This window comes from Mastigoproctus giganteus, chromosome 11 (assembly GCF_048544385.1).
Source record: "Mastigoproctus giganteus isolate SK-2022 chromosome 11, ASM4854438v1, whole genome shotgun sequence".
Taxonomy (NCBI): domain Eukaryota; kingdom Metazoa; phylum Arthropoda; class Arachnida; order Uropygi; family Thelyphonidae; genus Mastigoproctus; species Mastigoproctus giganteus.
In genome coordinates this window covers 1,922,539-1,936,556 of record NC_143585.1, presented here as the reverse complement: position 1 = coordinate 1,936,556, position 14,018 = coordinate 1,922,539, and the positions used below count along the sequence as shown (strand labels likewise).

The following is a 14,018-nucleotide window of genomic DNA, read 5'->3' as shown; positions in this document are numbered from 1 at the left end:
TAAACGTACAATTTAACTGCTAACGAAGTTCAACTAACGCTATCTAGTACGGTATATAACTATCGTATCACAAAGGCGGGAAAATTACGAACAGTAGCGGAGTTGAAACACGTGGAAACCTTTACTGATACTTTTATGCAATTACAAGGCCGAGTAAAGAATAAATACACCAAATTAATCAGAAAATCACAAAATAATGTTATACTACTAAATTTAAATCAAAAGTTTTAGAAAAACAATAATTTCAAATCAATAAACAAGAAAAATCCACTTAGCGGCTTTGAACACGACCGTCTCTAGTACCCTCGTCAGCAGATATGTTAAGAAATACATAAAATCCAAGGAAGTGAAGCCAGTCGACATTGATGGACAGTGCAGTGTTGAGGCAGTTTGGTGTGACATAAGCATTGGGAGATCAAAATTGAGAATAGGAGTGTGCTATAGGCCTAATGACTCTGATGAGTATAATAAGAAATTGTACAGGGAAATAGAGTGGACCAGTAAATCAGAGAGTCTTATAATGGGGGATTTTAATTTCCCAGATATCGATTGGAATTTGGGGGGCTAGTCACTCACACACTAGCAAGGCTTTTGTGGATTTATTGGATGATTGTTTTGTACATCAGCATGTTTGGGAGGCAACTAGAGGGAGTAATACTCTTGATTTGATTATCAGTAGTGATTCTTCATGCATTAAGAATCTGCAGGTAAATGAACCACTAGGTGGCAGTGATCACAGTGTGCTCAAGTGGGATTTACTCAAAGAGGTAACTACCATTAGGAGTAAAGGGAAGGGTTATTGCTTTCGTAAAGGCGACTACGATGGACTGAGACAGTATTTAAATTCTATACAGTGGGATCAACTGATGTTACCAACAGCAAATTTGAAATGGGAAGCATTCAAAGAACTTATCTTGGAAGCTACTAGGCTTTACATACCAACTAAGAAATATTGTTCAAGGTTTAGGCCTAAGTGGATGTCAGATGAACCAATGAGACATATGGCAGAGAAGAAAAATGCATGGGATACATACAAATTAACACGTGACACAGAAGCCTATGATAGGTACAAGTTGATATGTAACCAAGTTACAAAGGAAGTTAGGCAGGTGAAGGCAGATTACGAGAAATCTTTGGCAAGGAATGCAAAGAAAAACAGCAGAGTTCTTTACTTATGTAAACTCTAGAAGGAAGGGGATGAATCAGATTGGTCCACTTGATATCGATGGGTCACTGTTGATGATCCTGCTCAGTTAGCTAACAAACTAAATGAATATTTTGCATTGACATTCACACATGAGGAGTTATTCAGCGAGGGGAATGCCACAGGGGGGATATCACTCTGGCAGTAAGCTAGAGAATCTTGTAATAACTGAGAGTAAAGTGGAGGAGAAATTGTGAAGATAATTACAAGAAAGGCACCTGGGGTGGATGGGATCCATCCAGTTATATTAAAGGAGGAAGCAAAGGAAGTAAGCAAACCCTTAGCCATAATTATGAGAGCTTCCTTGGACTCAGGGGAAGTACCCATGGATTGGAGATGTGCAAATGTGACCCCAATTCACAAAGGAGGATCAAAGGGCGACACAAGTAATTATAGACCTGTTAGTTTAACTTCTGTTCCCGGAAAATTAATGGAGGCACTGGTTAACTAAGCACTGCAGGATCATCTAGACAAGACTTCAGTTATAGCTCAGACACAGCATGGTTTTGTTAAGGGGAAGTCTTGCCTGACCAATCTGATTGGATACTATGATGCAGTCACAAAAGAACTGGATGCAGGGAATAACTTTGATATTATATACTTGGATCTTACAAAGGCTTTTGATACTGTTGCATAATGGAAGACTGCTGCACAAATTGGAGCAGTGTGGCATTGGATGCAAATTGCTGCTATGGATAAAGGGGTGGTTGAGGGGGAGAAGATAGAGTGGTAATGAATGGACACTGCTCATCGTGGACTAATGTTATTAGTGGAGTCCCTCAGGGTTCAGTATTGGGTCCATTATTGTTTTCTGTATTTATAAATGATATTGATGATGGTATATCAAGCTTAATGTCCAAGTTTGCAGACGATACGAAGGTTGGCAGGGTTGTCAAGGACACTACTGACACTATGCTACTGCAACAGGATCTGAAAATGTTGAGCAGATGGGCTGAGGGGTGGCATATGAAGTTTAACATTGACAAATGTAAAATACTACATATGTGAAACAGCAACCCCAGAGCAACGTATCAACTCTGTGGTACTACACTGACAGTGGTAGAGAATGAAAGGGACCTGGGGGTTCGTGTGCAGGCAGATATGAAGTTTTCTGAGCAGTGCAGATGGGCTGCAAGAGTAGCTCATGGTGTATTGTCGATGATCTATAGGAATTTTTCTAGCAGGGATAAGGAGGTGATTATTCCCTTGTATAAGTCAATGGTCAGGCCACACCTAGAGTACTGTATACAGGTCTGGAAGCCTCATTTCAACAAGCATGTAGAGATGCTGGAACGAGTACAGAGAAGGGCAACAAGATTGGTGAATGGAACAAAGGGGTGCTCTTACGAAGAAAGGCTTAAGTTTTGCAAATTACAGTGTCTGGAGACTAGGCACCAGCGAGGTGATCTGATAGAGGTGTATAAAGCCTTGAATGGTTTGAGCATGCTCAAGGCTGATGGGATTCTTCCTCTTGCTCAGAATAATCACCTGAGAGGGCATAAATTCAAATTGAGGAAAGACAGATGTAGGATAGATGTGAGGAAATTTGCCTTTAGCCAGCGGGTGGTTGGTTGGTGGAACAGACTTCCATCCCTTGTCGTGGAAGTTGATAGCCTAAATAAGTTTAAGGCTCAGCTGGACAGGTATTTCGAACGAACAGATGTGTGAAGTGGAAGTGGTTATTTTTTATTTATTTATTTTATTTTATTATTTTTTTTTTTGGCTGATGCTGCATAAGCTTGCTTTCTTGCATCAAATGCCTCTAGTAATGCTAATTTCCAAGCAGGAGGGTAAGAAATTGAAAAGAAGGCGGCAAAGAATAGGAGTAAGTTCAGGAGCACAAGTTTTGAGAACAAGTGTAGAAATACCATCAGAACCTAGAGCTTTCTTAGCATCAAGATTCGTCAAAATCTTTCTGACATCGTTTTGATGGAAGACCACAGGAGACATTGAATGTAGTGTGTTGGGAATGGTGGGAGGTGTTTTACCAAGATCATTAATACATGAGCTGGAAGAAAAATGGGATGCTAGCAGGTCAGCTTTATCCATGGGTGAAGTGACAACAGAACCATCTGGTTTGGACAGAGGTGGGAGCAGAGATGGGTAGAGTTGGGCAAAAGGTGCGGCCAATAGCTTCGGCAAGAGACCAGAATGCTCAGCTACCATTAGGGCAAGAAGCAAGTTTTCTACTCTTAGCCTGTTCGAACTCTAGTTTGGACTGATTAATAACTGCTTTACAATTGTTGCGAGCTTTGGTGTAGGCAGAAAATGAAACTGAAGAATTAGATACAAGCCAATTACGATATGCAACATTCATCTCTTGAACAGCCTTAGCACATTTATTGGAAAACCAGGGTTTAGATAAAGGACGAGTTTTTAAAGTGGAGTGTGGGATAAAGGATTCCATTCCTTCAAGAATAATTTCACTGACACGATTTGACGTTGACATCTGAAGTTTTGAAACAGTAATCTGACCAATGAAAAGAAGAAAAGAAATCTCGCAAGTCATCCCATTTTGCATTCTTGTAATGCCAAACAACATGAGGTTGAGAATAGCCATGAGATAAAGGCTCCATTGGAGAAGAGAAAATCACCAAGTTTTGACCTGAGTGTCTAAAGGACCTCTCAATTCGACCATGTACTTAGAAGGGTTGTTTGTGAGAAAAAGATCAAGCGTGTTGGCTGTATGGTTAGGATTGTCCAGTATTCTTGTAGGTAAATGAACAATCTGTGCAAGGTCATTAGTAATTGCAAAAGCCTCAGCATCTCGACCAGCTGGGTCAGTGTGATTAGAAAATGGAAGCCAGCTGGAGTTGTGAACATTAAAATCACCAAGGAAAATTACCTCACTGTTAGGAAAGTTGGACTGGAGAAAGTCAAGTTGCAAAGAGAGGAAGTCAAAGAGCTCCAAGTGATTAGTGGAGTTGGGAGAACGGTAGAGACCACAGATGAATTTGATACAATGAGGTAGAGAGATTTTAAGCCAGAGAAGATCAAAGAGAGGAGATTCCAAATTGCCAAGTCTCTGACAGGGAATATCAGAACGGACATATGCACAAGTACCACCTTTGAGGCGAAAGGAATCATACAGCGAATAATTTGGGCATCTGAGATGAGCAGTAGTTGAATCAACCGATAACTGAGATTCTGTCAGAAAAAGTACATGGGGTTTGGCAGACTGCAAGTGGAAATGGACAACGTTGAGATTAGAATTGAGACCACATATATTTGTGAAATGAATTAGGAAATGCTTTGGAGGTTTAGATCTTTTCGCAGTTAATCTTGCTCTATTAGTTTGACAATTCATGGTGTATTCAATAGTAAGAAAAAGTGGGTGGGATATGTTGTATGAAGCAATGAAATTTTTGGATATGGCATACACATGGTAAGAATATACCCAGATCCTTGACATAACGTGGCCTCGACAATGCCAATGCTCCCCGCATACACACTACTCGGACTCCCTCCAGTTACTGTCTGGCAGAGTAGAGGTAGCAAGATTATACACTAGCTGATCCAGAAGCCTCCTAGAGAGTTACCAATAAGTTTGGTCTGGTGTACTAACTAGCGGCTGGCCTGCGAACACTGTTTTAGAGCTGTACCCTCAAAATGTAAGAAATATTGAATCCTGCCATGATGTTCATCATAACCTCAAAAGTCGTCAATCATACTGCATGATGGAAGAGATGGGAAAGAGTTGGGGAAATATATGTATTGAAATAATCATCTTTATTTGTTTAATTTTCTGGAACTTAACTCCCTATTTTAAATTAGTTCTTAGTCTCAATTAACATGGTTTTGAATTACGTAGTGTTTTTTGCAGAACCAAACTACCGTGTTAATTGAGGGCTACCTGTATTTTTATTTTCCATGTCTTGGAATTATTACATGTATGAGAGATTTAAAAATGAATTAAATGCATTAGACAATATGAGACCTTTAAAGAAATATATCTTACAATTTCTTTTGGGGTAGTTTATGAGAGAATTTTTATTTTTTGAAGTAAACCTTATAATATAGGAAGTTTCAAAAAAGAAAAAAAAGAAAAAAAAAGCTCGAAAAGCATTTTTAAAATAACTTTAATTCCTTTCGAAATTCAGGTTGTCAAATTATGGCCCAAATAAACAAATATTATGGAAGTTGCGAAGAATTGTAATTGGTATGATAAATAATTTCTGTTATATAAATTAAAGTTTCTTTTCATAAGTGGTGAAAAATCTGTTTTTATTTGTTATATTGATTTTATTCATGTATATTTATGGCTTTCAGAGTGGTATGGGACTCATGTGCATTGCACAAAACAGAAGGAACTGGAAAGTTGCTGGAGAGGCCTCTTCATCCTGCAGTGGATTGCAAATGGCTGATGATGATGGGACTCAACATTTATGACTGGTCTAGTCCCATCTCACCTCTCTCAGGCCCTGCTTCTGACCATATATTTTTCTGTGCTCATTTGGCACCAATTTTATAAACTAACAGAATGACAGTTGCTACTACTGGTCAATAAACATAGCTTTAACTTCATGCAGAGTGGTGTTCCATCATTAATATCAGTCAGTAAAATATATGTTCTTTACTAGTAGTCATTTTACATTCATAACACTATGTTTAACTTTCACACTTGTCCAGTGTTTCTTAGTACCCACTTATACACTAAAGTACTAGTTATACAACGGCTAACAAGTCCAGTACTTAAGCCTAAGTTTTATATATTCATTCCAGTAGTTATCAAGACTTAATTAATGTCCTTGCTTCTTAGAATTTGAATTATCATTATCATTCCCTATTTTTTTTTTTTTTTTTTTTACTGCCTTTTTAAAATCAATAACTATCCATTCCAAAAATTTTCACAGTAGTGTGCATCCAAACACAATGCTGTCATATCACATACTAACAATATGGAATTTGGTGCACTATATCTACAGTGGATGGCCTCCGTAGCCAAGTGGGCAGGAGCGGGAGTGCAGTAGCACACGCTCTTTGAGTAGACCGGGGTTCAAGCCCCTGACTGCTGAATACGGTCGATCTGCCAACCCGCACTGGACCAGCGTGGCAGATTATGGTCCATTTCCCTCAGCATGAATTGTTGAGGAGGCTTCCATCCTGCAGTGGGTTGATAATGGTTGCACTTTACTTTTTTTTATCTACAGTGGTGGACAATAAAACTGCATCACCTTAAAAAAATTAACATTTGTAGTGAAACATATAAGATATCATTTGAAAACAGTCATTTTGTTTGTCACAAAGAAAAGGTATTGCATCAGATAACGCTTCTATTGTATCACACAGTAATTGAAAGGTATTGCATCAGCCATTTCTATAAATACGGTGTTGGAAGGGTATACATGCTAATTAGTATCCTGTTTTGTGGAGGTGTAATCATTGCTCCATATGTTCAATTGACACCAAGGAAAAAAAAGTGTAGCTGTTGCTCTGTCCCAGGAAGGGTTTTCTATGCTTGCGATTGCTGATAAAATAGGCTGCCACCAGTCAAAAGTATCCCAGGTGCTGAAATTAAAGCCTGAAACATGTGATGTGAAGAGAAGGTCCAGATCAAGCCGTAAGAGAGTGACTACGCCTTCCATAGATTGATATTTGAAATGATTATGCCTTCGTAATTTCTATGTAATTGCCATGCTAGTGCTCCTGATCTAAAACTGGACTTTGAGATGGCCTCTGGTGTTGAAACAAGGACACGAACTATCCAAAGACGGCTTTCGGAATGTGGCCTGCATGTCTATTGGCCCAAGAAAGACAAATGAGGAAGAAGTGACTTGCCTGGGCTAAAACATGTTTCATGGACACCATCTTTTTTGAGCAATGGGACACCATCTTTTTTGACGAATCAAAATTCAACCTGCATGGCTCAGATGGGAAGGTAAGGTAAAGTGTAAGGTAAGGTAAGGTGTATTTAGTGTCAGACGGCACCAGGGGTTTCCCCCATCTCCGTGTTGCTTTCATTGTGGGTGTACCAGTTCACTGGGAAATGCCAGAGATTTAAAAGTGTGTGGGCTTTGTATCTGTGTGATGTCGTGTACCGTTGTTCATCTGGTCGTTTAGCCGCTGGACCCCTGCTGAGGCCCAACGTTGCCCCACCTTCGCCCTGTGGAGGCAGACCAGGAACCCAGTAGTTTTAGTTTCACTCTGGCAGGTCCTGCCACCTATGTCAGAAGACGAAAATTGGAGGCATACCATCCTGACTGCATAACAACGACTGTAAAGTTCCCTGGGCCGACCGGGCTAGCCAGGTGGGTAAAGTGCCTGCCTGGCAACCCAAAGGTCGCGGGTTCGATTCCCGCCTCGGGCTTGGATCAAAGTACTGCAAAAACCTTGGGAGGTGCATTATGGCCACAGAAGCCGATGCGCCAATAACTACAAAAAAAAAAAAAAAAAAAAGTTCCCTGCTGGTCAGATGGTCTGGGGATACATAACAAGCAAAGGGGTGGGGGCGAATTAAGTTTATTAACAGAACGGTGAATGCAGAAACCTACACTATCTTGGAGGAGTGCCTGAAACCCGTTATTTGAGATCACCACACAGACGTTCAAAACTGCATTTTTCAACAGGACTCAGCACCTTGCCACACAACAAAATTGGTAAGTTTTATGCTATTTAGATTTAATGATGGGTTTGTCTTCTTTTCTCACAAGGCTTAAAACATACTTACACAAATGTTTTCCGTCGTTTTTCTCCTTAAGGTGCAGTCATACCTCAGAAATGCTAGCAATACAGTGTTGGACTGGCCTGGCAACAATCCAGATTTGAATCCAATTAAAAATTGGTGGTACATAATGTCATCTAAAATTGCTCAGAAAAAGCCAACAAGTAAGATTTAGCTGCAGGAGAACATTGTAAGGGTGTAGTACCATGAAATTAGGCAACCATACATCCAGAAGTTGATTAACTCTATGCCAGATCATTGCAAGGCTGTAATTGCAGCTCGAGGAGGAACAACAAAATATTGAGGACTTATTTTGCTGATTTACAGTACATAATACTATTACATTAACTTGTCATTTAAGTTTGTACACGTAAATGCAATAAAATGTATGTTTGGTTGTCATGATTGCCATTTGCATGATTTCCTCATATTTTCATTAATTACACCCTTTGGAAAGATATTTATGGCAATTAGGTATATCAGGTAGAGTCTTTTTATTGGATTTCATTCCAGATATATATATATATATATATATATACACATTTATAATAGTTCGATTTTCTTAAGTACTGGTGTTTTTTACATATAGGTATTGGCGTTAATACAATACTGGTCTTTAAGTTAGCCTTGTCTCGGTTATCTTAAATTCACATGGCCTATACATTTAGGATTTAGAAACTTATTGCATATTGCTAAAGAAATTTTCATGATATATATATATATATATATCCCATCTAACAAATGCATTTTGAACATTTCTGCAACCAACAATGCAGCGCAAAACATATTATTTGAAAATTCACAAGTGATGGTTTTTTTGTCTGCCACTGTAGAAGCAAACGGCAGCTGTAATATGCCAGCAAATAACATTAACTAGAAAAATAGTCTGCTGAAAATCAAATGGCTTTGGCACTATTTATGCGTAAGTTTTTAATCAAATGTTTAATTAGTGGAAAGCAAAATTTGAGAAAACTCAAGCTCGGTGTAGATTAAATAATGCTAATACAAACTGCCCAAGCTGAATTATAAGACTAGGAGGTTTTTTGAATTTTATTATTATTATTATTAGTACTTACATTAAAAATTGCTACAGATATTTACTGGCCTTTATAGGAGTTAAATTTGATAAAGCTTGGGTGGATAATCCAATAAGAAATAAAATACTCGTTAATTATAAAGAAATCCATTATTCATACTTACCAAAATACCATTTTTTGGATTCATTTTCCTCATATTTCTCAACCCAACTCTCTGCCCATCCGTGTGCAAAATCAATAATGAGAACAAGCTGGATCAAAATGAATAAAAAGCCTCCAACCATTCCAAAATACATCCACACTATTTAAAATAACAACAACAGTTAATGCAATATAGCAATATTTAATAAAAATTTAAAAATTAAAGCCGACTCTTCTAAGAATCACAACAATATGAACACTGCTCACTCAGAGAGAGTAGTGTTCATGTTAATTTAGTATAAAAGAACTAATTCCCAAATTTAAGATGTCAAATTTAAAATTTATAGTGCTGTACTAGAAAACCCACCAGATACACAGATAAATGAACCATTACCAACACTGTAAACGTACTCCCAAACAGTCATATATGTGCATGTGTGGGAAGGGGAGAATGGAAGAAGCCACAATACAAACTTAAACAAATGAAATTACACATTAAAACAATTAACTGAGCAGATATTAGAAAAGATAAAAAAAAAAATTTCGCTGTAAAAACAAGAGAAGAGATACCTGCTCAGTGAAAAACTGAACCTGCTGTCTGCATAGCAAGTTCAGTTTTCTAGTAATAATAAAAACTACCTGGTTGTCATGATTGGTAAATAAAAATAAATAAAAAATTTTTATTTATTTTTATAAACATGTAATTTGTAAATTGTGGATAAATTTGGCAAATTTCATTACCCTACACAAAAACCGAAAAAAGATTTGGACATATTCAAAATATAAAAAATAAAATAAAAATAACCTCCTATTTCACCAATGAATAAAAGTTATTCAAATATTGTACTGGTAATCCATTTTACACTTAGCATAGATTAAAAATTTAAAAAAAATTAAAAACTTTATATATAGCATAACATAGATTAATCCTCTGTGGTCCAATGTTCCATCAGATGCACCTTTTTGTTCTGCCAATTTTATAACTTGTTTTCCCACTCCTGTAATATCAAACTGCCTTCTATTTATACGTCATATAAACACTTTCATGAACTAATTGAATGCTTACATTCAATTGTTAACAGCCGGTGGCTGTAGTTTTTCTTCTTCATTTTTAGTGTTCACCGTGTATTTACTCTCTGACAAAAACAAGGCTTTTTTGTCTGATGAAAAAAACTGAGAAACTGTTAGAACTTTTTCCGATTCAGAATTTGATTTAATTTTGTCCAATGGTGAGGATGATGTTATTTTCTACCTCAATGATATATCTTGCAGCAGTGTTGAAGAAGTCGATAACAAACTGTCAACCAATGCTGGTGTGGCTTCATCTCATTCAAAAAATTCTTCAAAGCATTGAGGGTAGTGGATTTCGTTTGTTCACTGACCGATTTTACACTAATATTCAACTAGCAGAAGAACTACATAAATTGAATATACACCTAATGGGCACTGTTATGGGAAAGAGGAAGGTTTACCATTAGAGATCAAGACAACAAAGAAAATTGAAAAACAGAGTTGTTGGTTTCTGAAAGGAGGATACAGTTCGTGGAAAGACAAAAAGAACTGTACTTTTGCTTTCTACTTTCTATGATACCCAAATTGTAGTCACAACAAGAAAGGTAAAAGGAGGGAATTGTTACAGATTGAAAAGCCCATTGCTATTTGTGAATATACAAAAAGTATGGGAATGGTAGGCAGAACTGACCATTACTATGCAAGTTATTTGTTCACTCAGAAATCAATGAAATGTTGGAGAAAGTTGTTTTTCTGGGTATTAGAAGTCTCAATTGTGAACAGCTTCATCTTGTTGAAGGTGGCAGATCTATCTCAAAAAAACCTTTGTCACAGGCAGTTTCGAAAGAATTTGCTTGTTCAGCTAGTAAGAGATGTCCAAAATAAGAATGTCCTTTCCAGAAAAAGTCCATCAAGTTCAAATGCCAAAGAGAGATTGAATGGGTGTATTCATTTGTGATGAAACAAGAAAATACAGTGTGCAATAACACGGAGTGTTATTGCACACTGTATTTTCTTGTTAGTATGTAGTGACAGAAAGTTTAGCAGTGGAAGAAAACAAACAGTTTAGTCTTATGAGACATGCTTCAGAAAACCAGAATTGCATCCTGGTGAATGTTTCAAGAAATACCATCACTAAACTCAAAAAAATAACAAATATTCAAAATGTCTGAAATGGTTTTTTTTTTGTTTTATCAATCACTTTTATTATAATAGCTCATCTAAACTCAAAAAAATAATGTTTGAAGAGCTCATATTCAGTATTCATCCCCCCTGTGCTGGACCAGAATGGGAGGACAGCAGAAATAATGATGGACCCCAAAGGGTTAAATAATTCCAACACAAACTGCTCATGCAATGAGCAGTTTGTGTGCAGCGCAGTGCAGTGCAGACCAGACCAGAATAGACCAGACCCAGACAGTTCCTGCTTTATGAGTCCTGAGTTTTTTTTTTTATCAAGTATCAACAAAATGGAAAATATGAACGTTAAATACAAAAAAATGAATGTTAAACATTTATAAATACTGCATTTTAAACCATGCATGTAGTTGTACAATACCAGGTACCCCACTTTACGATATTAATCCATTCCAGAGACACCATTGTATTGTGAAAATATTGTTTTTTTTTTTTAAGTTGTTGATGAATCGGCTTCTGTGGTCATAATGCACCTCCTAAAGTTTTTGCATTTACTCTGATCCAAGCCCGAGGTGGGATTCGAACCCACGACCTTTGGGTAGCCAGGCAGGCACTTTACTCACCCAGCTAGCCCAGTCAGTGAAAATATCATAATGTGAACCCAATAACACATTGTTTTTTGGAAATTTGTTCCACGACCTCGGAAGTTGAAATTTTCGCTATAGTGTAAGTTGCATTAGTTACCAATTCAAATCATTAAAATGCACTACACTTTCATTGTTATCATATGTTCTGTTATAAGAACAAATTTTGAACGGCTTTGTGACATTTTTCTAAAGCATATTTCTGGAGGTCATGACCATAAAACAATAAAAACAATTTGCACTTTCCAGTTTATTAGGCTTTTCTGCTACTGCAGGCAGTTATAAACGGGTAGTAAACTCCGTGTTATTGCATTTGTGAAAATATTGATAGCTGATATTGTGTGGTTTTCTATGTTATTATGGTGAAATGTGTTCCCCTTTATTGAAATATTCAATCATATAAAAAAACATAAATAAATTTTCAGAATCTTCTCTTCATTCCTTTTTTTTTTTAAACTTCATAAACTTGTTACTCTGCGTAAATCGTGTTAGTTGCAATTTGTGCATTCCGTTAAAAAATGCTTATGCATGCTATTGAAATTTATGAAGAAAAGAGTAGATTATTCCGGAAACAAGCACCTCTTAAAGCATTTCTGAAGAAGATGCTTCCTTGTGCAAAAACCAACGAGTGCTGAGCCAATAATGAGTGATCAACGAGTGTGCATTTAGTCGACGAAGAATAAACATTCTTTAACATTTGTAAGTCATAAATAATTTATTTATTATTATAATTTGCTTGATTTTACAGGCTATGTTTCATTTCTTTGGATAAATCAATCATTGTTTAAACAAACTAATTTCATTGTTAAGAACATAACCCCTATTTTTAACATTATGTCTATGGGAAATAAATTCCTGCTTTACGAGCGCGCACTAGGAATGAATTAACTCGTAAAGTTGGGAACTACCTGTATATACCACGCATGCATACAAATAAATAAGTTGTGTAGGAGTGCTGACCTGACAGGTGTAGTTCCAATGGAAAAAATTAAAAGTGCCTGAAAAATAAAAAAATAATAACAATACCATTCATCATCATCAGCCATTTTCAATCCACTGCAGGATGAAGGCCTCTCCAGCAACTTTCCAGTTCCTTCTGTTTTGAGCACTGGCCATCCATTTACTACTCAAAAACTCATGAATTTCATCTATCCATCTCCGCCTTTGTCTTCCAGGTTTTCTTCTAGCTCCTCTTGGGTACCATTCTGTTATTTTCTTAGTCCATCTGTCATCATGTCTTCGAGCTATGTGTCCTGCCCAAGACCATTTTAGTTCTTTAGTTTTGATAAGAATGTCCTTTACTTGAGTTTGCTGCCTAATCCATGTGTTTCTCTTCTTATCTAACAGTCTGATTCCCAATATAATTCGTTCCATTCTTCGCTGTGTAGTTCTTAGCTTCTCTTCCATTCTTTTGTTGAGTGCCAAAGTTTCACTTCCATAAGTCATGGTGGGGAGTATACATTGATTCATTATTTTACGTTTCAGACAAACTGGGATATTGCTCTTCAGTATGTAACTATATTTCCTGAATGCTATCCATCCAAAATTTATTGTTCTCTTGACTTCCAGCCATTTATCATTATTACAGCTAATAACTTGTCCCAGATAAGTATATGACTCCACCTTTTCAATTACTGCTCCTTCAATCATTATTTCCCTTTCCGTGGCATACTTGTTCATCATTACTTTTGTTTTAGCCATATTCATCTTTAGTCCAAAATCCTTACTAACTGTGCATAAGTGATTAAGATTTTCCTCTAATTCTTTGGGATCGTGGCTTATGACCACAATGTCATCTGCAAATCGTAAATGGTTTAGGTACTCTCCGTTCACATTGACTCCTTTCTGCGACCAGTCTAATCTTCTGAAAGCTTCCTCAAGGGCAGCAGTAAACAGCTTCGGAGATATTGTGTCTCCTTGTCGAACTCCTTTCTCGATTTTAAATTTGCTACTGTCTTTGTCTAGTCTAATAAAGGATGTAACACTCTCATATATTTTCTTCAAAATCATAATATATGGAGTATCTATGCCTTGTCTTTCCAGTGCCCGAAACATTGCCTTATGCTGTATGGAGTCAAATGCCTTTTCATAATCCACAAATGCCATGCATAATGGTGTTTTATATTCATTTGCTTTCTCCATTAGCTGTGATATTACGTGAAGGTGATCCATAGTTGAGAATC

General features: G+C 37.0%; 1 protein-coding gene across 1 annotated transcript in view; it reads right to left on the bottom strand.

Moving 5' to 3' along the window:
- The window catches only part of LOC150077643 (putative serine incorporator), a 190,232-nt gene that overhangs the window by 112,011 nt on the left and 64,203 nt on the right, over nucleotides 1-14,018 (bottom strand). The window contains exon 5 of the mRNA XM_090384811.1: nucleotides 9,066-9,203. Within this exon, the coding sequence (XP_090240937.1) occupies nucleotides 9,066-9,203 (138 nt within the window). The remainder of the gene's footprint in view (nucleotides 1-9,065; nucleotides 9,204-14,018) is intronic.